This window comes from Molothrus ater, chromosome 2, assembly GCF_012460135.2.
Source record: "Molothrus ater isolate BHLD 08-10-18 breed brown headed cowbird chromosome 2, BPBGC_Mater_1.1, whole genome shotgun sequence".
In the NCBI taxonomy this organism is placed as follows: Eukaryota; Metazoa; Chordata; class Aves; order Passeriformes; family Icteridae; genus Molothrus; species Molothrus ater.
The window spans coordinates 10644940-10670059 of record NC_050479.2 but is presented as its reverse complement, the minus strand read 5'-3'; the positions used below and the strand labels follow the sequence as shown (position 1 = coordinate 10670059).

Sequence of the window (25120 nt, the reverse complement as noted above, 5' to 3'; positions counted from 1 at the left end):
TGCTTTTTAAAATTTTCTATTTCAATTTTCTGGGACCAGCATTGCCATACAGTCATTACCTGAAGCTGCTCTTCCAATGCAGCAGTAGCTCTGTCACCACTGTTTTCGTCTACCACCACTACCATATGAGTTAGGGAATTCACTTTTACTTGTTCCTGCTCCAGATCTTCTTGAAATGCCTATAATGAAAGGATATGTGTTAGAAAACGTATTCCAAAGTAAAAAAAAAAAAAAAAAAAAAAAATCACAACAAAAAAAAACCCTAAACAAACAAACAAAAAAACCTACCAAAAAAGTGTACCATTGACTGGTTAACTTGCATAAATGACTATGAGAACTCCAGAGCTTAAAGTTACTCAAAAGTTCTAACTTATATACAATATTCCAGACTGAAAATTTTGCTTGAGAAATAATTTGTTGAGTTTATGTAGCTGATTTACAGATAGTCACTTAATATGTATACATACTAATAACCAGCAGATTTTAAATAGCCACTGAATTAAATTTTTGTATTTTATAATAATGCATGAAAATATATTTTTTCAATATTGTAATAATATAAAAATCACATAAATTTCATTAAATAAGCACATGCTAACTTCAGTTTGGCACCCTACAACATTACTCATGTAGGAGAAAACTGCTCAGGAGGTGACCCACCCTTAGGAAACTCATGCAGCACCCTACTTACACTCACTGCAGAAATCAGGAAACTAAACAAGAAATACAGGATTTCATGATTTCTGCTCACCTGATGAAAAAATTGCTTACCCCCTTTTTTTTTAATTTATTTTTCCCCTCACTTGCCATAAAAGATGGAGCCCCTCCTTTCCTATACTTAACAAAATCAAAACCAGCCCAGCTCTGGCACCAGGGAACTGAGCTGCCAGGCCTATTTTCTCCTTCCTTTGCTCAGGCGCAGCAAGAGGACACACAATAAAAATGGAAGGAACTGAAGTTGGTAATGAAAATTAAAGCCACAGAGAAGACCTCATATCACTCCCTTCAAAAAAGAAAACCCCAAGGTATCCAGGACTCCATCTTGCCTGTCTTTTTTGCTGTATCTAACTTCCTTCAAACCTCAAACCAACAAAAGAATTGGGGAAACCAAAGTTCTGGATTATGCTCTCAGTACTTCAGCTGAGTGTGTTCTAGGGACTAATGCATATATAGTGGGATGGTTACAGCCTGAAAAATAACATGGCCTTGTCACAAGAGAAACCTTGACTTTGTTACCTACTATGCTGAATTTCACAATGTTGTGGTTTTCTACTGCTCTTTCAAGTGGAATAACTCACTCATGTATGAAGTCCTTGCAGAACATAAGTTCATGCATTCTAAAACTCTTTTTCATAAGACATCTTACATTTATATAAAAATTTTAAAAAAATTAAAACCCAAAACATAATGTGGTTATAAGCAATAGGAACTCACAGACTACTTTGTTTTTACGGTATAAATATCTTACCACCCATTTCAGAGTTAATTTCTTTCATGGGCATATTGAGACAATATAAGAATCCTCCTTTTTCTGACTTTCATGCCTGTGAGTACCATTTGCTACAGAGAGCTAGACTATAAAACAATTCTCAAGGACTGTGAAGTATAATAAATTGTTAGAGTCATCCCTGGAATTTAGACTTCTCAACATTTTATGATGCAGCTCTCGAGAGGGAAGAGGAGGCAGAGCAGTCAGGGATTAGTATGATACAGCTCACTTCCCCCACATTTAACCCCCTCTTTAAGCCATACAAAACAAATTCATTGCTCCCTAAGTCTACAGCCATGGACAAGGTGACTTTAATTTCCTTATTAGCTGGAATCTGACAGATGGCATCCCAGAACAAAACCAGAGTTAGCAGGAGTGGATGGCACTTTGGAGGTGGGAGTCTCACACACATTGTGAAAGACTTGAGAAGTCAAGGAACAGATGAACCAGAAAGTTGACTCATTATCTAATCCTCAGGCAGATTCAATTTACTCTGAAGTAAAAGGCTGTTCCTTATAACCCAAGTGTCTATTTTTACCATGAAATTCATTGGTGAGAATTGTTTGTTTACAGGATCTTGTTGGAACAGGAATTTATGATGGACAGTTTCAAGGCAGAGGCATACTCTGTTCAAATAATTTAAATGGTAATTTCTAACAAGTTGCCCTGAGCTTATTAGAGAAATACCAAATTTTCAGGGACTTCAAATGTAAGACAGACATAGATGTTGATGAATAAAAATAGCAACAAGAGAAACTCATAAAACTCCACAATTCCTTTAACTTCTACTGATCACATAACAATTTACACAACTCAAATGTAATCTAGTTCAAAAAGAATAAAAATGCTCACCAAAGTCATTCAAGTACCCAAAGACAAATCCATTCTTATATTTGGACACTGAAGAAGTGTCTCCTTTTACTTTTGAAATTAATTTGAAGTACTAAAAATCCTGGCACTAAAAAAGGCTTAGATGTTTGTAGAAACTTAATAAAAATATAAAAAATCTACCAACTATACAGTATATTAATAATAAATAATACTTATATATATACTTATATATACAATAATAATAAATAATAACTGGAATAATAAAACCAGTGCAATTAAAAGCACAATTCTAAAATTGATTCTAACATTTCCAATACCATATTCTGCTTGGACAGCTCAATAGTCCTTAGATTTTTGCTGAAAGTAGCTTGCTTCCTTTACTAAATTATAAGGAATGGAGAACAGGAGAAATATACTTAAAATGCTACTGCAAAAAAAAAAATTACTGAAATGTTTAACTGATCTTCCAAAATATATTGACTATGCCAGATTTCTTACCAGAACTCTGTACATTCCTAATGACATAAAATTTTCTTCTTCACCACTTCAGTCCATGCAGAAAATTTTCAGTATTATCAAGATACCAACCTCATATATTTTGGACCTAAGCAGCATGCTGGGAAGAATGTTATGTTCTTTCTATGGTCTGATTGTTGGCTGCCATACCCAATACATATTAGTGGGGCTTTTTTTTGGTTTCCTTTTGATTTTTTTAATATGTCCCAGCAGAGAAACTGAAGTGTCAGTCACAAGAACTAGAGACCAATATTTTGCAACATCATTTTAAAATACATGGAATAAAGAAATCTGATGTATGGAAATCATAACTCAAAGGGGGATACATAACATGAAATAAATGAGTGAAAAGTACCTACTAATGAACAAGCAAAGAGAGGAAGGCAAAACTGTAAGGGTAAAGAGGAGACAGAGGCATGATGACAACAACCCAAACCTAATATGTTGGCTGGTCTGTTCCATTTGAAATGATGATTGCTTTTTATATCTTCAAACTTTTGGTTCCTCTTATGAATTTACAAAACCTTGTTTTCTGATAAAACCAGACTCATGTGAGACTAAGAGAAAATATGAATGGTTTGGGGTTTTTTTTTATTTGCTTGTTTAATGATGAAGCAATAAATGTCCTATTAAAAGTCCATTGTTTTAACCCTTGCTATAGGAGGTAGCTTTACTGTATGCAAAATACAATAAAATTATATGACAGTTTCTCTCAATAACTGAAAGAATGGAAAACCTTGTTCTTTGACTTCTGAATAACACAAGGGATAGGTGAATACAAATGTAATTAAAATTAAATCCAAGCTATTTTATTTCCAGCATTTTAGCTAAATTCCCTTTTTCACAGGAAAGAGATTTGAAAAGTAATACACATAAATAAATAACATTCACTAACTCAACACACCACAGTGAAGAACAAACATGTGGAAAAGAGGCTTCTGCATGTCTTCACTCAGAATATTCAAATACCAGCTAATTACCTATTTTTCTCAGTATCAGAAGGAAGAAGCATAAAGAGACTGCATAAATAAAGGTATTGCATTTTATATTAGTATTCAAGCATAAAATGCATAGAATAGGAGTAAAGATTTTCAAGTCTTAGTACTGATGTATTTGAAATCTTTCATGTTCCTTTCTCCAATTACCATTTCATAATTACATTCTGTCTCTCTTAAAAAGAAAATGTAATGTAAGAAAATGTCCTTAGCTAGCAAACCCACATACTGAAATGCATTATCTCCTCACAGGGCAAGCACAGACAGCACCAACAGCAGCAGGAGCTGCAGAATTTGTATTCTTCTTCAGTAGCACTCCTTAATCAGAATGCAAAGAAATCATCTTTAACACACAAGTTCATCATGATGTCTTTTGCAGCTTTTGACCTATTTTTAAAAGAACTGTAAAAGCTGATTTCAGTTTGAATTGTTTTTCAGGATGATCTGCCCTCTAAAACCTGGATTAGCACTGACACAGGCCAAGAAGCATCAGGTGTTAAAATCTCTCAAGATACCATGGCAAGGAACAGCTTTGAGCCATTGATGTAGAGAAATTCAAAGGTCATCATATTAAATCTCCACCACCTCACAAATCACCTCTGTTTTCTACATTTTTCTGTTTCCTTATCATCATGTTGTGCTGTAGACACATATATAAATTTATTTTAAAATCTAAATTAATATGAAGCAAGGCATTCTAATCCAATAAATTTATTCAAACTACTACACAAACTATCCTCTCTGTCTCTTTTTAGTTCTTAATTCTTCCAATTAAAAATTACCCTTATGTAATGTGGGGATTAATTGGCCAAATTCCATCTTATTAAATTCCATCTATTCCTGAGTTTGGTTGGGGGCTTTTTTTTTTAATTGTTTTGTACATCACCAAAAATTATTTTCTACTGCTAGAAAGTAGTGCATTTTACAGTGTTTAATATATATTCAGTGCAAATATATATTCAGGAACTCTGGAGTCCTAACAATATTATGTGGTCTGACAAGAGCATCATTGATGCTACAACATGTAAGAGAAAAAAACAAGATGCAAAAAGAAGAATACACAAGCATTAAAAAACCTGATCTATTTTCATTCTAATGTAATGAAAAGATGTTACAGTTGCCTTGCATATTCTAGTATATTGCTTATACATAAAAAGAAAGCAATATTTTCTTTATATCAGAATAAAACTCACAGTTGTGATAAAGTAAGTCTACAAAAGCTTGTTAAATGCTTAGAACAATAAATATTAAACCAAGATTTCATATTACTTTGCTATGCTCTAATGGCAGGAGTAGAGATTTTAAAATGTCAAACACCCAATTTGGTTTTTATGCCTTTGGAAGCCCATCACAGCATACCTTATGCTCTTCTATTTGGCGCTTTAGGTCCTCTAGATCTGGACCTAAGGGTTCCAAATCAGTTTTCTTTGTCCTTTCCTCTGTTTTTGTCAGCCAATCAGCTAGCTGGGCTAGCTGCTGATTTTGCAGATCCATTAGGATTTTATGCAAACTGTAAAACAAAGAAAAAATAATTAGAATTTATAAGTGAAGAAAACCAGAAGCAGAAACATCTGACCCATGTGCTAACAGATTTTCACAAGGTTACATGTGAAGGCAGAAGAGAAATATATGCTTTTGAATACATGCTTTGGAAGGGGAACAGGCTCCCCAGGGCAGTGGTTACAGCCCCAGCCTGACAGAGCTCCAGAAGTGTTTGGGGAATTCTCTCAGGCACTGGGGGTGACTGTTGGGGTGTCTGCGCAGGGCCAGGAGTTGGACCCAATGACCCCGATGGGCCCTTTCGAACCCATCACATTCTATGGTTCTGTGGAGAAGGGAACTGAAACTTTTTTGAAATAGTTCTGATTTAGACAAATTGTTCTGAAGCTTTTTCTTTAGGAACTGACTACATCATATAATATTCTATCTGTTAAAGCTTTGTATTACAGTTGCATTTCTATTAGAGTTGGAGTTCAAAATTTCTACACTGTTTTTTTGAAGCTTGTTTTATTCACTACAAGTACTTTGAAAACTGCTCAAACAGCTGATTTTACCAGGCTTTCTCTAATTTAGGATATTAAATAGAAAAAATATTATATTTTCAGTTATTCAATGGAAAATACTCTGAAATTTAACCAGATAATACTTATGTTTTGCCTAATCAAATTGTATAGATAGGTCCAAAATGATCTGGCCAAAAACTCATGACAGATTTCCACTTAGACTTGCCTCTTTAGAAATTCTCAAAACTCTCCTAAACAAAATCTTCACCATCAGCACTTCAGGATTTCAGGTTTGGTTTTTATATTTTTTTTTCTATTTTCCTTTTTTTTTTTTAACCTGGAAATAATATTTAAAAGATTGATCAAAACCACCAGAGGACTCATATAGTATTGTTTCCATCCTAATCTCTCTATTAATTACAGATAGAGTACAGAAGGATGATACCCTGTTTCAATAAAGCCAATGGTTTACAAGGGATTAGGGATCTCAGATCTGAGTCCTTCACTTTCAACTGTGTATTTTATTGTCTTGATGTTCTAAAGTAAGCTATTATAAAGTACACTGCTTCATCCTGGAGATATTCCTCTTAGCATTAAATTAAATAAACTACAGAAAACCTGTTACAGTAAACTGAATTTAAGAAAATGAAAATATGATGAAACAAATATTATACATAATATTGACATTATTCTGAAATAAAGAGAATTAACTTAAAAATTAAATAATTACAAAACATAATCACAGTTGATTCCTAAAGTAAAAGAATGCTTCTTCTTTCTTACCATTCACTGGGTATTTCCATGCTTTCAAAATACTTTTATAAACATCTGATATGAGGGTTTAATATCTATTTATATACGTCAGGAGATTATCAAAACCTTTGTTTATAGTATGGCTGAAATAAGTTTCAAATTTAAAAAAAAAAATTGAATTGAATGTGTTTTAAAAGTTGTTGAACTCCCCATAAAGTCGTAAATTGCATTTTTTTTCTCTACAGTGACATATTTATCACTGAGATGCTTTACTATAGAGAATACTGTTTGGGAAAGGCCAAGAGGAAGAAATAAAAAAAAAAAAACCAAAAAAAACAGTTTTCCTTCAGCATGCTACTGCACTGCTTATTCAAAGAGTCAAATACTTTCAATACATAGTGAATACATGAGAAATCCAATCTGGGCTGCTTTTATACAAAGGCATTTTTATGTTCCAAACTTCCTTTTGAAATTCTGACCTCCTAAATCACTTTTTATAGGACCCTTTCATTTTTTATAGCATATTTATCAGTATATCTTCCTCCTGTCCTTGTTTATTACTTGCTTTTGTTTTCCTTGTGCTGTAAAGTGTGGTACCTTTTTTCATAATTCCTATTACCATTACAGAGGTCAGACAGTCTTGCTGTTCTCATCTTCACAAAAACCATCCCTGTTTGGCTAAGTGTGCCACTGTTGCCTTAGGGACAAGATTACAGCAATCTGCTCAGAAGATTGTGCTTTAAACTGAAGTAGAAGATGGACCCTGAGAGTTTAAATTATGTATAATAACCCAAAAATATATTATATTGTGATAAGAAAACTTTTTATACTCATCCAGCCAGTTTCTTGAAACACAGTGGTTTGACCAAAAGGCCAGAATTAACTACATCTAAGGATATCACTTCTAAGAAATTTTCTCTTGCCCTATCCCAAATCTCACTGAATTTATCACAGATTTCTTTTTTTGTATAGAAAATTAAATAGTAGTGCAACACTCTCTGTGAAGCTCTTATTATTCTCCTTCTACTTAAGTCTTCTACTGAACTCATATTACCCAAATATGATCTGCTTTAGAAGACACTAGGCCACTCAATTCCCCAAGCAATAAACTACAGCTGCAGCTGTAGTGGATAACAACTGGTGTTAAAGGACATTTCAAGTAGAAAAAGTACCACTCGGAGACATAGCAACTTGCATGTCTTGATTTAAATGAAAATAAGTATGGCCAATAAAATCTCCCTACAGTAATAAATCACAGATTTTTTTTTTTGTCTCCAAAAATATACTAGAACTGGAATAAGTTAGGTTGAAACATCTGAAACCCAGAAACAATTTTATAGTCAAAGGAAGACAGAATAAAGGAAACATTCTCAGTACTCAGTAGCAAGCTGAAAAGAAAACAAATGTTTGGAATTGCTAAGAATATATTGGAAGAAAGAGAGTTATGGCATGCAATTGTTAAAAATCACAGTTCACTTTTTAATACAATAGGCAAACCGCTCAACTCCAAAAGGCAAGGTAGAACTGGAAAAAGCATAAAGAGGAGCAAGATGAATAACTGAATATGTTCAATATATATTTATGAAGAAAGTAAGAAAATATATACTTTATCTCTGTATCACATAAACCAAATTACTCCCCTGTGGCACAATCACAAGCTTTTACATTTATGGAATTTCTTGTCCCAGATGACACTATGTAAATCAAAATTATAAAATCAGATACAGTAATAATAAAAATTTCCAAATATTATTGTGAATATTTAATAGATTATTTCTCTACTTCTACTTGCAATTCAACTTTAGACTATAGGCCTTGCACTTTTTAAAATAGTGTAATTTTCACTCCAATAAAAGTGAAGTAGGTGATGCAAATTTTGGTTAAAGTGTTATCTGTGTCCAAGTTGTTGAGAGCTGCTGCTTTATGTGGCTTCCAGGCTCCAAACAACATGCAAGGCTCAAAATCACTGCATGTCAAATTTCAGGTTAAAACAGATACAAGACGGAGTTTTGTTTACAGTGAAGGAAAATCCCAACTGTTATTCAAGTTCAGGACTGTTTCAGTCAAAATGAATGAATTAATTATTATATGGTGTAATAACACCTGATATATTACTTACTTGCTTTGTTTTTCCATACTTGCTACCCTGAGACTTTCCCAACGAGAATTAAGTAGATTCATTTGTTCTTGGATTTCATTCTCTTCTTCATCGGAAAGTTTTCCAGTTGATAGAAGTTGACTTCCAACTTGCAAAACGTTACCAACACGTCCTTGGTGAGCTGTTAACTCCATCATAAATCCCTGACAATTAAGAAAAATAAAAAATTTTTTAAAAAATCCAGTTTTCATTTGCATTCTTTGAAATGAAAGAGCACAATTGAACCATTTTGCCAACATGATTTTCAACCTTGGTTTTAATCTTTTCAACCCCTCACCAAAACTGTAACATAAACTGGAAATAAACACTTTCATTTTCTTCAAAGGGCAGAAAGTTGCTTAGTCTGAAGAGGAGGCTGCAGGGTGACCTTACTGATCTCTGCAACTACCTGGAAGAAGGTTGCAAAGAGGTGGGTATAGTAACAAATGATGGGATGAGAGAAAATGGCCTCAAATTGTAACAGAGGATGTTTAGATTGGATTTTAGGGAAAAAAACCATCTCCACTGAATGTTTGCAAACATTGGAATGGGCTTCCAGGGAAGAGGTTGAGTCACCATCCTTGGATGCATAGATGCAGCATTTAGGAGCATTTAGTGGTGGAATTGGCAGTGTTAGGTTAATGGTTGGACTTTAGAATCTTAATGGTCTTTTCCAACCTAAACAATTCTATGACTCTAGGGCAGAGTCTCCAGTTTACATTCTCCGAATCAAAATTAATAAAAACAAAACAAATCCCCTCCAAAAAAAAAAAATCAAAGTCAATAGAATAAATACATTTCAAAATATTAATATAAACATATACCTCATGGGTGTGAAACTGTTCTTTAACAACTTCTACGTCATTGGATATATCTCCTTGTGCTTGTAATGCATCTTCAGCAGAGAGAAGCCACGTGAGCACTTCTTCTAAAGCAGTTTGGTAGTTTTCAAGATCTCCAGCCCCCATCCGCACGGTGCTAAATTTCTTTTCTTCAACACTTGCTAAAAACTGATCAAAACCAAAAGTATAAGGGCGATGAAAATGACACTTGCTTAGACAGTTCTACAAAGGAATAAATGGAACAACAATGTGTTCTTAAAAAAAAAAAAAAAATCAGATGGCTAATACATGGACATACTCTGCAATCCAAAATCATTTAACTGACCAAGATCAGTTAAGTTTTAGGGAAATAATAATAAAAAAAATCTTATGTTTAATTAGATATTTTACACTGTTATTCAAAATCCCTAGTAGAATCGTGAATAATGAAAATAATATTTACCAATAATATTTACCACATATTTAGAGAGGTTTTTACCACAGAAGCTCATAAAATCATCTATGCAAATAAGTAGTAAGTTACTTTCTGACTTTGCGGAGAATCTATGAAAAACATGACATTTAAAAACCTGAACCAACAAACCTTTACACTACATGCAATGCTAGGCTTGAGCAATCCACAGACACATATTTTGTGAAAACCATTCTAGGAAGCTGGAAAAGCTCAAAAACTCATGCAAAATCATAACTTTTTAAAATCAAGCAGAAGTGTATTACTGTTGATTTCTCTTTTCTGCAAAGGCCAATCTTATAATTATTTTTTAGAAGCCAAGTCTCTTATGAGAACAGAAATTTCTGGTCTACTGCATAAAGTCAAGAGAAATCAACAAGTACTCATTGATTAGTATAACAGTAGAAAACAAGGACAGAAGAAAAGAAAAAAATGCATTTGCTACAGAAGATACCACCCCATATGTTTTTCAAAAAGTTCTGAACAAGTTTAGCTAGATTGTCAGGAATTTAATTTAAAAACAATCTATACATATATATAAGCTTATGCTTCCATAAAAAAAAATATACCAAGGCACGTAATGTTTTTATACTTGGCAAGAATTGTTCCTACGGACAAATTTGTGCCAATAAAATGCTCAAAGCAGCTAATAAAGCCTTTCATTGCAGTTTAGAACTGAAAGTTAAAGTTTATCATTAGAACCACAAGCAGGAACACAGAAGGCTCTGAGTTGGAAGGGACCCAGAGGATCATCGAACCCAACTCTTACGTGAATGGCCCATATGGGATTAGATCCAAACCAAGTGAGCTGACTTTCAGGGAGTGCAATGCTTGGAAGGTAATAATTAAAAATGAAATTTCCAGTCTTTACAACAACAGCTTCATTCAGAAATTCATAGATCGAATAATCACATGAAATTTATGCAGATCTCTAAATATGTGTTAGGCTAGGTAATAGTCATGACTATCGCCACTTGTGTGAGAAACACAACAGTCAGTAAATGAATCCTCATCAGGAAAAGCAGGCTTGGAAATCTGATGAACTTTATAGTGTAGGTTGTGCTTGTTTGTTTTTTTTTTTTTTTGGTTAAAAGGAAATACTATATTACAGAAATATAAATAAAGAAGCACAGAAAATGATTGGCATTTATCCCTTCAGCACAAATTAATTTTTGACCTGTGTAATTCTAGATTTCAAATATTATACAATACAATAAGAAATTGCACCCAACTACATCACATTTCTGCAGCAAGATATATTTTCTCCCCTGTGGAAAGGGATAACTTGATCAGTGCTTTTCACAGGTAATAGTTTTTTTCTTTCCATAGCAATACTTCATGGTATATATTCATATCTATTACAGTGTAAAAAAAAATGCTTTATGAGTTGACTGAGGTTAGGGATCTCATGTTTGTAGAGATCTGTGATAATCTATGTTGTCTGAATTTTTTGAAAAGTCTTCTTTCTCTAGATTAGACACCAAATTGTTTCATGTATGACAACTGTTTAACTAAGGACCCCCAACAGCACAGTCGTCTGAGGAACAGCTACCAAGTATTTTTCCTAATGATCAGCACTTTCTCTGCTTTCTCTCATGCTAACATAAATATTATACAGAAGAGCCACTCAAAAATCTTGGAATCATGACCTATGAAAAAAAAATGGTGCCTACGCTAATTTCAGATCTGTTGTAACATCTCTCAAAGAAGTATAAAAACCAGAAAGATTCTAACAAAAATAGAAAAAAAAAAAGAGTTTCTAGACAGGTATTTCAAATTGTGTTCTCAATCAAAAAAAAAAAAAAAGAGGAAAAAAAGAGGAAAGAAAGGCTATTTTCTAACAGAAGAGAAACAGAAAAAGACTAGGAGAAAAATACGTAAGTGTAGAAATCTAAAATTGTACACTAAAATATCTTCAAGTATAAAAAACACTCCTTGGAGGCAACTGTGGTTTTTTGAGGCAACTTGTCAAAAAATACATATAAACATTGCTATATCTCATATCTACTACTTCTGTCAGTGTTGTTTTCTCTCCAAAAGATAACTGGCCATCCTTGCTTATCTTGCATATTAAATGAAAAACAGGTATCAAATCAGTGGAATTAGCTGCAAACGAAATATGAAACACTCAGAAGGGGGCAATGTTTATGGCACACTCTTTGTATTAAAAAGCAAAACCAAGGTAGTGTTTCAAAAATTATTATACCAATTATTCATCCCTTAATAAACCCCAAATTTTAGTGTGCAGATCCTACAGCACTAAAAATATTCCCAAAATGAAATAATCCACATAAGACAAACAAGAATGGAAACCTCTGATACTTATAAATCATATTGGTAGGCAACCAAACAGCACAGCCTATAAGTGTTCTTGTTTATGAATTTATATGAAATCTCTTCGAAATTCCTAAGAAAGTAAGAAATAATATAATTTTAAGATGTTTCATATACTACATGGATAGGACAGTCATTAATATGGATATCTGATATAAGTTGTGATGGCTGTTTCTAAGCATATTTTTTAAGAGAATAAAAAACAATGAGGACAGGCTGAAGTCAAATTGTTATAGCCATATAATGCTAGGAAGGCTATTCTTAGGGAAAAAAGCTGCCTAAATATGAATACAGTTTCATTCTTAAATCAAAACCTATTCTTAATAAAGTATATAATGAGTATGCAACACAAACTTGATTGTCTGCAGTTAGAGCAAAACAGAGCAATTTACTGAATAAAAACTTCAACAAAATCTCATTATGGTGGTGCATCCCTCCCTCTTCCTTGGACTGCTCACTCATCTCAGAAATGCATGTGAGCCTTGGCCTTGAGCTCATCACAAATATTGTCTGCTCCCATGAACTTAAGTTGGTTAACAACCTAACTGTTTCTTAATGAACAGTCTTGGAAACTCATTTTTCTTGCCTAAACCAATGAAATAACCTGAGCAGAAAAACAGTTTTGTTATCCAACCTTTAAAGAAATTTACGGACCCAAATTGTGGCCAAGATGGAAAGTTTCTACGACTAAAGGCAGTCGTCTTGTGACCCTGGAAGCAGCTGTCCTGAACTGAGACCCGTCGAGCTCTCCAGGACCGTGGACAGCAGCCTCCCTCGGCAGGTGAGCCCTCCCGGAGCCAGCGAACTCCCAAGTTTGCTGTACTTGGGAGAGTGCTGACCAGCACCAGTGAAAAGGACATGAGGAAATTAAATGTATAATGAACACTGCAGCACATGTAGCTGGGAATCAGTCAGGCAGTCCCTCTCCCAGACTGTTTTGAAAAATGATCAGACACTTTTGCACGCAACAATCCTGGTTATTCTTATGTATGATGTAAAAATAAAAAATTGCTCTGGACTCATATGTTGTCCTCCAGACACTTTTTTTTTTCCTTTACTTTCTTTTGCACACAGATGAATTATACCTAGATAAAACAATGGGAGTTTAATCTCTGTACATCTCACCATTCTCTGCTCTCGTGTGGGGGCTGAAAGATTCCAGGGACTCTGAAGATTTAATTTAAAGTATAGTAAGAGAGAGTAAAAATCCTCTGACCTTCAGAAGCTTGTAAAAAATTAGCTATTCCTGGCAAATGTATTAATTATTTCACAGAATTTAAACCATGAGCTTGTAGCTCCTCCAAGGTGAGAAAATGAGGGGACAAAGTGTTCCTCACCTGGTATTGCATTATGTTCCTAAAGGGAGGAGAAGGATTAGTTGTGTGTTAGCAAATTCTCAAAGAATGTTTCTATTAATACATAAAGACTGATTCTGAGTTCTAGAAATCAGTTGGGCAGCTTTAGAAAGTAGTTTTACAGGAAATCTTTAGGGTTCATTCCAGCACTCTTATTTATATTATGTATTTCCTTCCTTCAGAAACTGCCTGTCCCATCATCAAAGATAAAGAACGTGGCTCTGGACATTTAAAGCTTTTAAACTCAAAGACATAAAATTTTAAAGTACCATTTTTTATTAAAGGCCAATTTCAGTTCAGAGTATCTTTCTCATTTTGAACACCCCCTTTGTAGGATTAGAGCCTCAATTAGAGCAGGATTATTCCCTCTCAAACTACGCCTCCTATCATCCAAGAATGAAACCACTGCTCATTCTTTTGGTTCCTCCAACTTTCTCTTTACAAAATATATTTTATGTGTCTTTGTATTTCAAAGTTACAACTGTTAAAATGTTAAATGATAAAATGGTCTCTTCAACAATCAAGATTGTGTTTTCTCAATAGATGAGTCATTTCTAGTAATAAAACTTATAAACTGGTTCAGACCACTTGTTATCATAACATTAACAATTTCATTGTTCTAAATGAGGCTAGCATTTCCATTTTATTAAGTATTTAAAAAATATAAAAATATCATTGTAAACGAATATAGAGTAAGAAAGTGGGGGGTTTTTGTTTGGCTTTATTTTTGGGGGGGGGGGGGTTTGTTCTGTTTTAATTTTTTGGCTTTTTTTTTTTCTATTTGTCAAAAAAACCACACAGGTTTGGCCTTATGATAAATCTGAAAAATAGCAAGTTTTGCTTGCTCAATTGAGACAAGTTACATTTTTATTACTTGATTTTCTCTGTGATTCTATTTCTACTGCATATGTTTCCACCTGGATGAATTGACCTGTCCTTGCAACTGCAGTTTTGAGATGCAGCAGATTATTAGGTCATTAAAAATCAATGGAGCTTAGGCAATGTATATGCTGAGGAGAAAAGGCAGAGCCAGGCAGTATTGATGAAAGTACATTCATTACAAAGGAAGGAAAAGGTTGGAACTATTGACAGGAAAGCGATAAAAGAAAATGAATTTCTTCAACTACTCTACACGGGTACAGCTGGTACAAATAAAGACTGAAAGAGACAAAGAATTTATTGGCATTAAAGTAAAATGTTGCACCTTGGGGACTCAAGTGTAGAAGTTAGCTTAAGACAACTTAAAGACAGTGAAAAAAACTGCAATCAACTGGCTTGGGGAAGAGATTAAGACTGGGAACTGTGAGGACAGGTAAGATGGTGCTCTTAAGACTTAAGAGACAGGAATCAAGGCTGCCAGCTGCCCATAATGATCAAACATTCTAAAAAGTAAAAAACTTTTTTTTTTCATTTTGCACACATGGTCAAGTAAGCCAGTGCTTGGCAGAAAGATTTTCCACTTAGTTTTCTTTAACACACCTGTACTTGGAAAAATATCAAATCATGTTTTGCTTAGTAGCTACTTGACTCAAAGTGTATCAAAACATACTGCTTTCATAAAGTCTCCGGGGAAAATTTTCAGTCTCTGTTTATTTATGGGTTTTAATTTTGTTGACTTTTGCTGCTCATAAAATGTATTGCTGTTTGTAGCATTGCTGATGACAAGACACCAGTATTTGCCTCTCTAAGGAAGGCACTTCCTATTCAAGCAATTATAAACCATGGCTCTGACCATTCAGTCACTGACTGTGACTGAATGGAATTACTTTCACCATAAATACACAACAAAACTATGATTTCTTCCTGTTGAAAGGGCTCAGCTACCCACCATTCTTCAAACCTTCCCTTTCCTGATGAAAGACCTGGGCACATTTTAAAGGGAAGTATATTTCAGGTACTGTCATGTCACGCAGTAGACTGTGAGATCATTTGGCTTCTACATAATACATAAATAAGACTCCACTCTACATAATGAAAGGTGAAATTTTCACCCCAGGATAAGTTTTCAGTATTAACTAATGACTCTTCTCAGAACTCTCCAAGACTGAATGGTAACTGGGTCCTGATGAAACACTGCAGGTCAAGAAGCCTGGGGCATTTTCCCAGTAGTGCTTCCAACAATGTAACTCCAGATCAGCAGATTCAGCTTATTTGAGAAATTCCCAGAGTGTTTTGTGCTGTCTCATACACACAGACAAAAAAGGAAAAGGTAATTTTATCCACTAGTGATGATCAGACCACCTTAAAATTTGAATTGTGGTCACAGAATAATTCAGCAGCATGAAAAATACACAAGATTGAATAGACAATGGCCATGCTTTTTTAATTTCAATTTTTAAAATGTAAATTATAAATGTTGTAATGACTAAAATAACATCCACTTTGAAGGAGACTGCTCTGAGAAAGACATTTAAAGGTCTTTAAAGATCTTTAACACCTCTTCTAACCTAAACCATTCTATGAAATGTTCTATGTTCGAAATTGCATTCCCAAAACCTCCGTGTGGAGAAAAACTATTAAAAATATAAACAGAAAACCTGAATGGCAAGAGGTGAGTTATTTCTTAGCCAAGAGAAATGCAAATGGATTGTCCAAAAATGTACTGAATTATTTTTTAGCATGTCGTACAGGAGATTGAGATAGGAATATAGCTTGCATCCCATTGCTCTCTGGCAACAGACAAATCAAGAAAAAAATATCAAAAGGTATCCTGCTTAAATACAAATGGAGATTTCAAGATTAAAATTACAGAAATGCAGGTCAAAAGCAAAAAGTGGGAAAAAAATTCTAGGTGTTTTTTGTTTGTTTTGATTGTTTTTTGTTGTTTTTTTTTTTTTTTTTTTTCTATTTTCACATATACTTTATAGTGAATTCCACAGCCTAATAGTTAAAAAAACTATGAAAAAAATATAAACATGGTTTTATCATTCTGGAAGAAAAAGTAGTCTTCTCTTTTCAGCATCCCATTCAGTTGTTATTTCTTCTTTTCTTTCTCTCTATTCTCTCTCTCTTCTGCTAATGCTGTCAGCAAAATCTGTGTTATCCCACACCATAAAAGATGTTCCCATCTTCTCAATAAACATATTTAACTTCAAAACTCTTTTTATATTCTCACATGGTGCAATATCAAAATTCCTTCAAAAGCATCAACAGCCTTAGCAATTAACTTCAATAAGATACATCTCTAAGATATTTAATTCTTTTGAGAAATAAAGATTCTGAGGCAAGAGCCAATTAGTAGGTACACTCCACAGTTTCTGAGAAGCTGAGCTTGAGGTCCTGGAGATTTCAGAATATTCAACAGCATGTGTTGAATTGTGCTATTAGAGTTGGAAGGAATTATTAAAATAGGTGGTTTTGCAATGTCATCTAAAATCTCAGTAGTGAAATTTGCTTGAATAAGTTGCAGATCCCATTCATGGCTCTTATGAAGTTTATCCATTTTGTATTTAAACTCTTCCAAAAGGTTGTATTTTAGTTTCTATTAAAGAGGTTCTCCTTCTTCAATGAAACCACTGCAATGAATATGTTTTAAATTTAAAATTAAAAACCAACCAAAAGGCTGTTACAGTAAATGATCAAGTAATTTAATATTTGGGGTTTTTTTAAATAATTTTGTAGTGTAACTACCTTTCTTGTAGCTACATGCTCTGAATAATAAATCAAAAGCTGTGAATAAGTCAAAATTATAACCAATCATATCCCAATGGGGTTTTTCTCCTCTCCTGAATGCAGAGCTTCAGGTTTATAAATTGGGTATTAATACAGAAAATACTAAAACACATCTAAAAGATAAGAATGAAGAACTATGAAGAAGTCCCTCTGGAATACTGAAAGCTATATGGAAAACTTTCTTAAATCCTTACAGGGAGCAGTAAATGGATAGAAGAACAGGATAAAAATTCACTGAGGACTTTTAAATAAAAGATGCCATCTCCAGGTCAAGAAATTTCTGAGCCACAAATCAGTGGAGAATGAGTAAGTGAGAATACTCAGATGTAGTCAGATCCAATTACTAAAGAGTTGGGCAAGAACCAGTGAGTTACAAGCCTCTAAATTCCCATTATAGAGACAATGTACAACTAATATGTAGCTCTGTTGGTGCAAAATTCCTAACAGACACTAGTAATTCTGAAATTGTCAGCTTAAAAAATACATTATAAATGTGGTGTTCCAAAACCATATTCTTATCTTTACTCTTTCTTTCTTTCTTTCTCAATACTTGTTTTCATCATCCCCTTTCCCCTTTGCTTTGCTAGTTGAGATCTAGTGAAAGGCAATTTCTCAATTCTGGAATTGCACGCTTGTTGAGATTTATTTATTTACCCATACTACATTCTTCTAGAAATAAATTAACTATTTTTGCTCTTCACATAATTACCAGAATGTTGAAACAGAATCTCCAAATATTTCATCAAATACTTTTTTCCTGATATTGCTGATGTAGCAGGAAAGAATTATAGGTGCCTTACAGGTTAATTTTTCCAATAAATATTATCCTTCCTCATATCATATCTAAATGTACTCATATTCACTAAAATATAGTGCATGGCTCTAAGCTGTAGGTATTAAATAGCATATTCATTGCAGTTGCCATCATGTATATTCACAGAAAGGGAAAAAAACCAAAACAAAACAGGAACAAGGCTAAAGAGTGAAAGGAAAAGCAGAAAATTAGGAGGCTGAAGATGAATGAGTTAAAACTTGATTTAAGTGCTCATTGCAGAAGAGAGAGATTTTGAGACTAAATTTAAAAGGGACAGGAGAACCATGAAAAAACAAGTAGCAAAAGATGGCATGACATAACAGAGAAAGCAGTTCCTTGGTGATGTAGGGAAGACACAAGAGCACTGTGATTAAGAGTGTGAATAGAAGTAAATGAGATCAGAGAAATACTGAAGGTAATTTTTAGGACCAAAGATATTGGACAGAAACTGAATGTATTCTGGAAGGGAGTAGTCAATTACAAATAGACTAGAGGACACTTTTAAAAAGGAATCTCTACTGAACAAAATGACATTGATGGGCTGGAGTAACATACAACATATGCTGTGCTATGGAATTGTACTTTGTAATTCATTTGGCAAATGAAATTCAAGTGGGAAAACTTATACAAACATGTATTCATTTATTGTTATCATACCTCAACAACTTTCAGAATGGACAAAATGCTGTAGAATCTCTTTTTTTTTGATCCTACTGTTAAATTCAAAGTCAGGAAGTCCCTCATCTCACTTACAGTCTCTGACTTGCACCTCAATTTGCTGCTCTCTGTATGTTATGCTCCTGACACAATCATGGTAGGTTTTTTATTTTATAAAGAAATCTTTAGAACTTATGTCCCTCTCTTCTCCCTTTTCTGGTTTAAGTTTTTTGTTTAATTTTGACAGACAATAGAATTATTTTTAAAATTCTTTTGTTGATACTCCAGGAGCAATGTATTAGAATACAAAATAGAGAAAAATCAATATTAGATTTGCTTTATTTTTGAAACGAAAAAAACCCAAAAAACAAACAAACAAAAAAAAACAAAAAAAACCCCACCCACAGAACTGAAATTGATATGCGTTTTCCACCAAACAAAGCACAAACCCCTTCAAACTACTAGAGAGAAGACCTCTAAAAAGGAAAGTTAGGAAAACGTTTTACTTATGGAGTGAAGAAATATCAACCTTAGTATGCAAGAACTGGCAATTCAGAAGCTGATACAAACAATATACTGGACCAACAGGTCTTAAGCCAATTGTCATTTTGTTCAAATGAAAATAAAAAACACTTTTGGTATAAGCTGCTTCAAATATTGTTATGTTAGATAGGATGCGAATACCAAAGAGAAATCTGGAAAGATTACAGCAGAAATAAAGAAGGTAGGAAGATAGAAACCTGGAGGATGGCCTACATAAACATCGAACATAAAACTTGCATACCATACTTTCACCTGTCTATGTATTTTTGTGGTTTCAGCCTCCTCTAAACACACAAATATTTATATATTAATGGAACTAGGCTTTAACTTAAAACAGATTTTTATTCTTATTCATGCTTAAGAGGTAAGCATTATTTTTTTGATACTTTCCAAATTACTTGCAAAAATTTCTTATAACTACTTCCATAAGAGATTATTACTGTTTTCAAGTAATCACTTGATTGTTTTGGGGGAAAATTCTCTTTTGTACTCTTAAAACACACATCTGTTTTTTCAAGTTTGATACCTCACTACATGATTCACAATTTACTTAAATGACTGTTTCTGCTCTAATGACATGACTATCAAACAACTAAACTTTCCTTTTTAATTTTTAAGAGTTATTTATTACATCAAAATGTATCTACTATTTCTTTGCTACACCTTAATTAAGTCCAAAAAAAAACAAATGCTTCTGTACAAACACCATGTTGTTCCATATAATTTTTATATTTTTGAAGTTCTTTTTTTTGCTATGTGTTATTATTCTTTCAGGACTGGAATTTTAAAATAAATTTTCAACATCTAAAAAATTGTTTGTTACCCTCCACCCCAAATCTATTTTTCTTATAAAAGGTATTATTTATTCCTTCTTTTCCCTCAGCTCATGGATTACCACAGGCTAACATGCCTATATTAATAATACTGTATAAAATAATTATAAATCTTAGAAAAATATAAAGCAAAATTCTTTAATACTACTGTATATAGAGACAGATGCCTTTGCTGTAGAAATAAACATGGAAAATCTAAAAGATTTTCTTTTCTATACTTGGATCTACATTCTGTACATGCAGACCAAAACTAAGAAATATACATTGCAGTATCTTAGAGGGAGAGTCTTCTACACAAGCATTACAAGACACAGCTTCTATTGTATCAAAATCATTGAAGGAAAGAAAGATATCAGGAATTGCATGATCAGTAGAGATCAGCAATCCGGCCTTCCAAAGGTCACTGCTTCAGGTAAACATGCAGAATTCTCCCTGCCATACAAATATGAACTAATAAACAATCACAACACTTCCTACAGCCCCTGAAAACGGATGGCTCCAATGGTATGGTTAAATACAACGGGCAGAAGGAAAAATGGTTATCCACTATCACACAGAGCAATGATTTAGGCAAAAAGACATTCCAGAAGCAAAAACTCACATTGGCTCTGCATGGAAGTGGGGAATTAATTGTCCCTTAACTTCTTAAAATCAATAGAATCATTTATAATACACCAAAAATATTTAACGTTTTACAATGAAGAGTATTGCATGCATTTGGGGGCACAAAAGTTTTCTCCACAGAGGTCCTAACACTTTCTACAGGAGTAAAACATAAAGCTATTTCCTCAAAGTTACAGCTACACTTGGGCACAGGCATTTTAAGGGCACAATGCAGATCCTGCACACATTTTTTAAAGCTATCTTAATTAAAAACACTCATTGGATTTATTTTAGCTGTATAGAATTCAACCACCTCATGGTGTAAGACAGGACAGGAAATTAAAAAGTATTGTAATTAAAACTCAATGACTTTTAATTGGAAAATAAGATCCTTAATGTATTCATAGCATTCATATATGTTTAACCACCATATGTTTCAGAGGTAATCCTCTGAAAGCCATTGTATGTTAAAGTGAGTGTATCCTGTCACACTGCACAGAAAGTCAGAGAAACAGGATGAAACTGTTGGGGCCAAGAGAGCTTCTCTCATTGATGAGAGCCAGCAAAGCCATTGAGAATGAGGAGGCTCTAAACTAAACTTTCTCTCCTGTTCCTGAGGAGTAAAATGTGCTGCTGCTGCTACATCAATATTGCAGGATTTCTTTGGATTAGGGGTTTGGGATTTTATCTTATATTGGTAATAATTCTTAGTGGGACACATAAAAAAATTATTAGGTTAGCATACAATCAGACAATCTCATCTTTGATGTCTTTTTAATTTTACTAATGTCAAATCTGGATAAATTAATAATTTATAAGTAAGAAAGTTTATAAGAAGAAAAGAAATTTATAAGTAAGAAAGAAAGAAATTTATAAGTAATAAATAAGTTTATAAATATTATAATAAATAATAAGTATAAATTCTTATAAATAAGAAATTTATAAGAAAGAAAGAAATTTATAAGTAATAAATAATTTAATAAATAAGAAAAATTATTAATAAACTTAGTTTTAAAATAAAGCTATACTATCTCAAATGATGAAGCAAGATTTCATACTATTGAGAAGTTGACTTCTCAATAGTATGAATATTCCAACACTTCTCAATAGCAATAGTATTGAGAAGTTCACATGCTATACAGAGATGAGCAAAATTTTAACAATAATGCTGTTTATAATGATGCTATAATCTTGTCTCTAGAAAATTACTTTAAATTGCTTTTATGTGTTAAACTGTCCTGTTGCTTTGAGAAGTTTTTCAAAAGATATGAGTTCTATATAATTTTTTTTCTTGCATTTCAGAGTTTTTCATAGGTGTGATGAGTTTGACTCAAAGAGTGCAAAGAGTTAATTGCTTGCTTTCTGAATCTCAAGCTAAATTCACTTTTTTTTGTGCATAAAGTGAAAGGCCTGAAACGTTTGAAATGGGGATGCGTAAGTACTTCAAATTGTACCAATCCTCAAATTACTTCAATTTTAGTCCTCAGATTAGGAAAAAATGAACACCAGTCTGTTTACCAGTAAGGATTTTCATTAACATCGTGTCCTGTGTTTGACCTTGCCCTTCCTTTGCATCAAATCCACTGCTGATACAGGCAATTCTTCACTGTTGCCTAAAATCCACAAGCCAGAAGGGGAATTCCAATTTACTAATGTACTATTTTATATATTGTGGATATAAAAAAAATAAAATGTTCACACTAAATGAATGTGTCCTTATTTGCTGTATTTACATCCATCTTCAACAAACCTTACACATACTTTATGTTCAAGAGACTCAGTGGCACAAAATTATTTAAAAGAACAATTTAAAATGTTATCCTATATATCTTATTGTAGGCCTTGAACATTAAGCTATTTAGCAACCATAGAAAAAAGGTTCCTTTCCAAAATGAGAGGCAAAAATAGTTGAAACTGCAAAATTCAATGAAATTAAGTGAATCCTCTCATTCATATTAACAAAGTTTTAAATTTGGCAAGACCAGATTTTTAGTGCAGGTTAGAACTTTTAAAACAGACTTTTCTAAAAAAAGAAACAGCTGTATCACTATCCAAATTTGAATCTAAGTAACTCTTGTTAAGTGTGCTTTTCAAAAAAACCCAAAAAAAACCACAAAAAACACCCACCAAAAAAACCCCCAAAAACAGATGGAACTTAAGATAGCACTGAAGCTAGCTGCAAACACCTAAAGAGAACCTGTAAGAAAAAAACAGTCTAGGTAAAAGTGTGTTCCTGAAAGTACGTACAGTTATCTGTTCAAAAACACATTCCCCAATAATGCAATCAGGAAATGACTGGTATAACATTTCCAGGTTTCTAGTAAGAAAAAAATATTCCAGAAACCTTCCACTTTAATGCAAATCAAGCTTAATTATTAGAAAATGGGTTTTTTCTTAAATATTTCCAACCAGTTATAGGTACACTCATGATTATGACATTATCGATTTATTCAGTTACTGGATTCAATCTGAATATACAGCAGATATATTTTATCTAGGAATTTTAACTTTATGAAAAACACGTTACCCTTTCTTATCAGTCAGTAAGGAATACACTAACAGATCACATGGGAAATTCCATGTTACATTTCCAGTGCCCCTTGTTAAACAAGCTTTACAGTTATCTTAAGGAAAAAATTATAGTTGATAAAGTCTTACATAAAAATAAAGGTTTCTCTCATGTGTTTTAAAGTCAAATGAAGTTAAAAATGGATGGGAAAGTCAATAAGCAATTACTTTTTTATGACAACTAAAGAATTGTCATTACCCATTAGAGGTGGAAAAACCCCCACTTTCTCTAGTGAATGTGAACAGGAACTTGTACAGGGATTAGAGAATTGTGCAAAGATCTTTGGAGCAGAGGCAGCTGAAAGCCTGAAATTGCACTTCTGAGCTCCTGGGCTGATTCCTGCCACTTGCCAGCTACAAGCAGCTGGGACTGGTTGTAAGTTTTGCTAACAAATGGTCTAGACATGGTTTAGCATGCTCTAAATCCTGCCATTATTGAAGAGGCAGAAGACAGAAGCACTCCTGGTGAGACTCATCATGAGTTGTTCTTCTGCTCAGAGACTGTTTAGACTGGGAAAGCTGCAGTCTCATGGCTATGCAAAGATCACCTGCTGACAAAAAGAAGCATCCTGAAAAGAATTTGTGTCAGGGAAGAGAATGGGATTTGGAAATAAAGTGGAAAAGATGCTGACTAGAAGAAAGACCCTGCAGATCAGAGAATTATAGAATATCTCAAATCCGGGTGGATTGGTTCCATCTCCCTGCTCCTCACAGGGCTACATAAACTTAAATCATATGAGTAAGAGCAACACCCACGCTCTGCTTGAACTCTCACAGGCTTGGTGCTATGATCACTTCACTGACCATCCTCTCAGTGAAGAGCCCTTTCCTCTTGTCCACTCTGAACTTCCCCGATGCAGCTTCACAGCATTTCCTCCTGTGCTGTGGCTGGTCAACAGACAGAGATCTGGAGACAAGCAGCAGGTAATGCCTAAGAATTCTGGGCAGTGATGTCCAACATCTGTAAATGCAAAGCAGTGGCAGAGCTCAACCTGACAGCTGGACCAGCAGCAACCTCTCTGCCCCAGCAGGCAAGTTGAGACCTCATGAGCTCAGCTCTGGGGCAAACCAAATAAATGAGTGTGTAGAAAGTAGACTAAAAGCTCTGATACATTGGAAACTTGATCCACCACAAGTTATCACTTTACCCATAAGAGTACTAACATTTTTGACAACAAAACCTCTTGAAAAAGAATCTACAGTAAACATTCAAACAAAACCAAAAAAACCCCACAAAAACAAAAAAACAACCAAACAAAAACAAACCACACTCACAAAAGGAGTTAGAACTGCTGCTGGTGGCTACACACAAAGCAGTGACAGGAAACAACTGTCATCTTGACAGACCTCCAGGCTCAGACAAGAAGCCATCTATTTTCCAGACTGTTACTGAAACTATAAAACGTATATAAACACACTTGAAAATGTCTGCTTCATCATTTTTCAAACTGTTCCTTGAACACATGGCATCCTGGAGACCTCCCTAAGAAAGACTTGCACTTGGCTTGATTTTTCCATCTCTGCTTTCCTTTGTTCTGACCTCTGATGGCAAATTTTGCTATTATATTATGCCTAGCCTGAACACTAGGGATTTTATTTAGCTCTACAGAAACAGTTCCTAGCTTTCTGAAAGTTTCTATTTAAATGAGAATAGCCAGGCTAACACCTGGGACTATCATTATATTCATTGCCCAAATTATATCCATCATGATCTAGTGACTAAA

General features: G+C 33.8%; 1 protein-coding gene across 3 annotated transcripts in view; it reads right to left on the bottom strand.

Moving 5' to 3' along the window:
- Positions 1-25120, bottom strand: part of DMD (dystrophin) — a 1044614-nt gene that overhangs the window by 695994 nt on the left and 323500 nt on the right. For all 3 annotated transcript variants that reach the window (XM_054518613.1, XM_036378966.2, XM_036378958.2), the window contains exons 10-13: positions 9549-9734; positions 8707-8888; positions 5191-5341; positions 60-179 (exon numbers count right to left, since the gene is read on the bottom strand). In XM_054518613.1, the coding sequence (XP_054374588.1) occupies positions 60-179; positions 5191-5341; positions 8707-8888; positions 9549-9734 (639 nt within the window). The remainder of the gene's footprint in view (positions 1-59; positions 180-5190; positions 5342-8706; positions 8889-9548; positions 9735-25120) is intronic.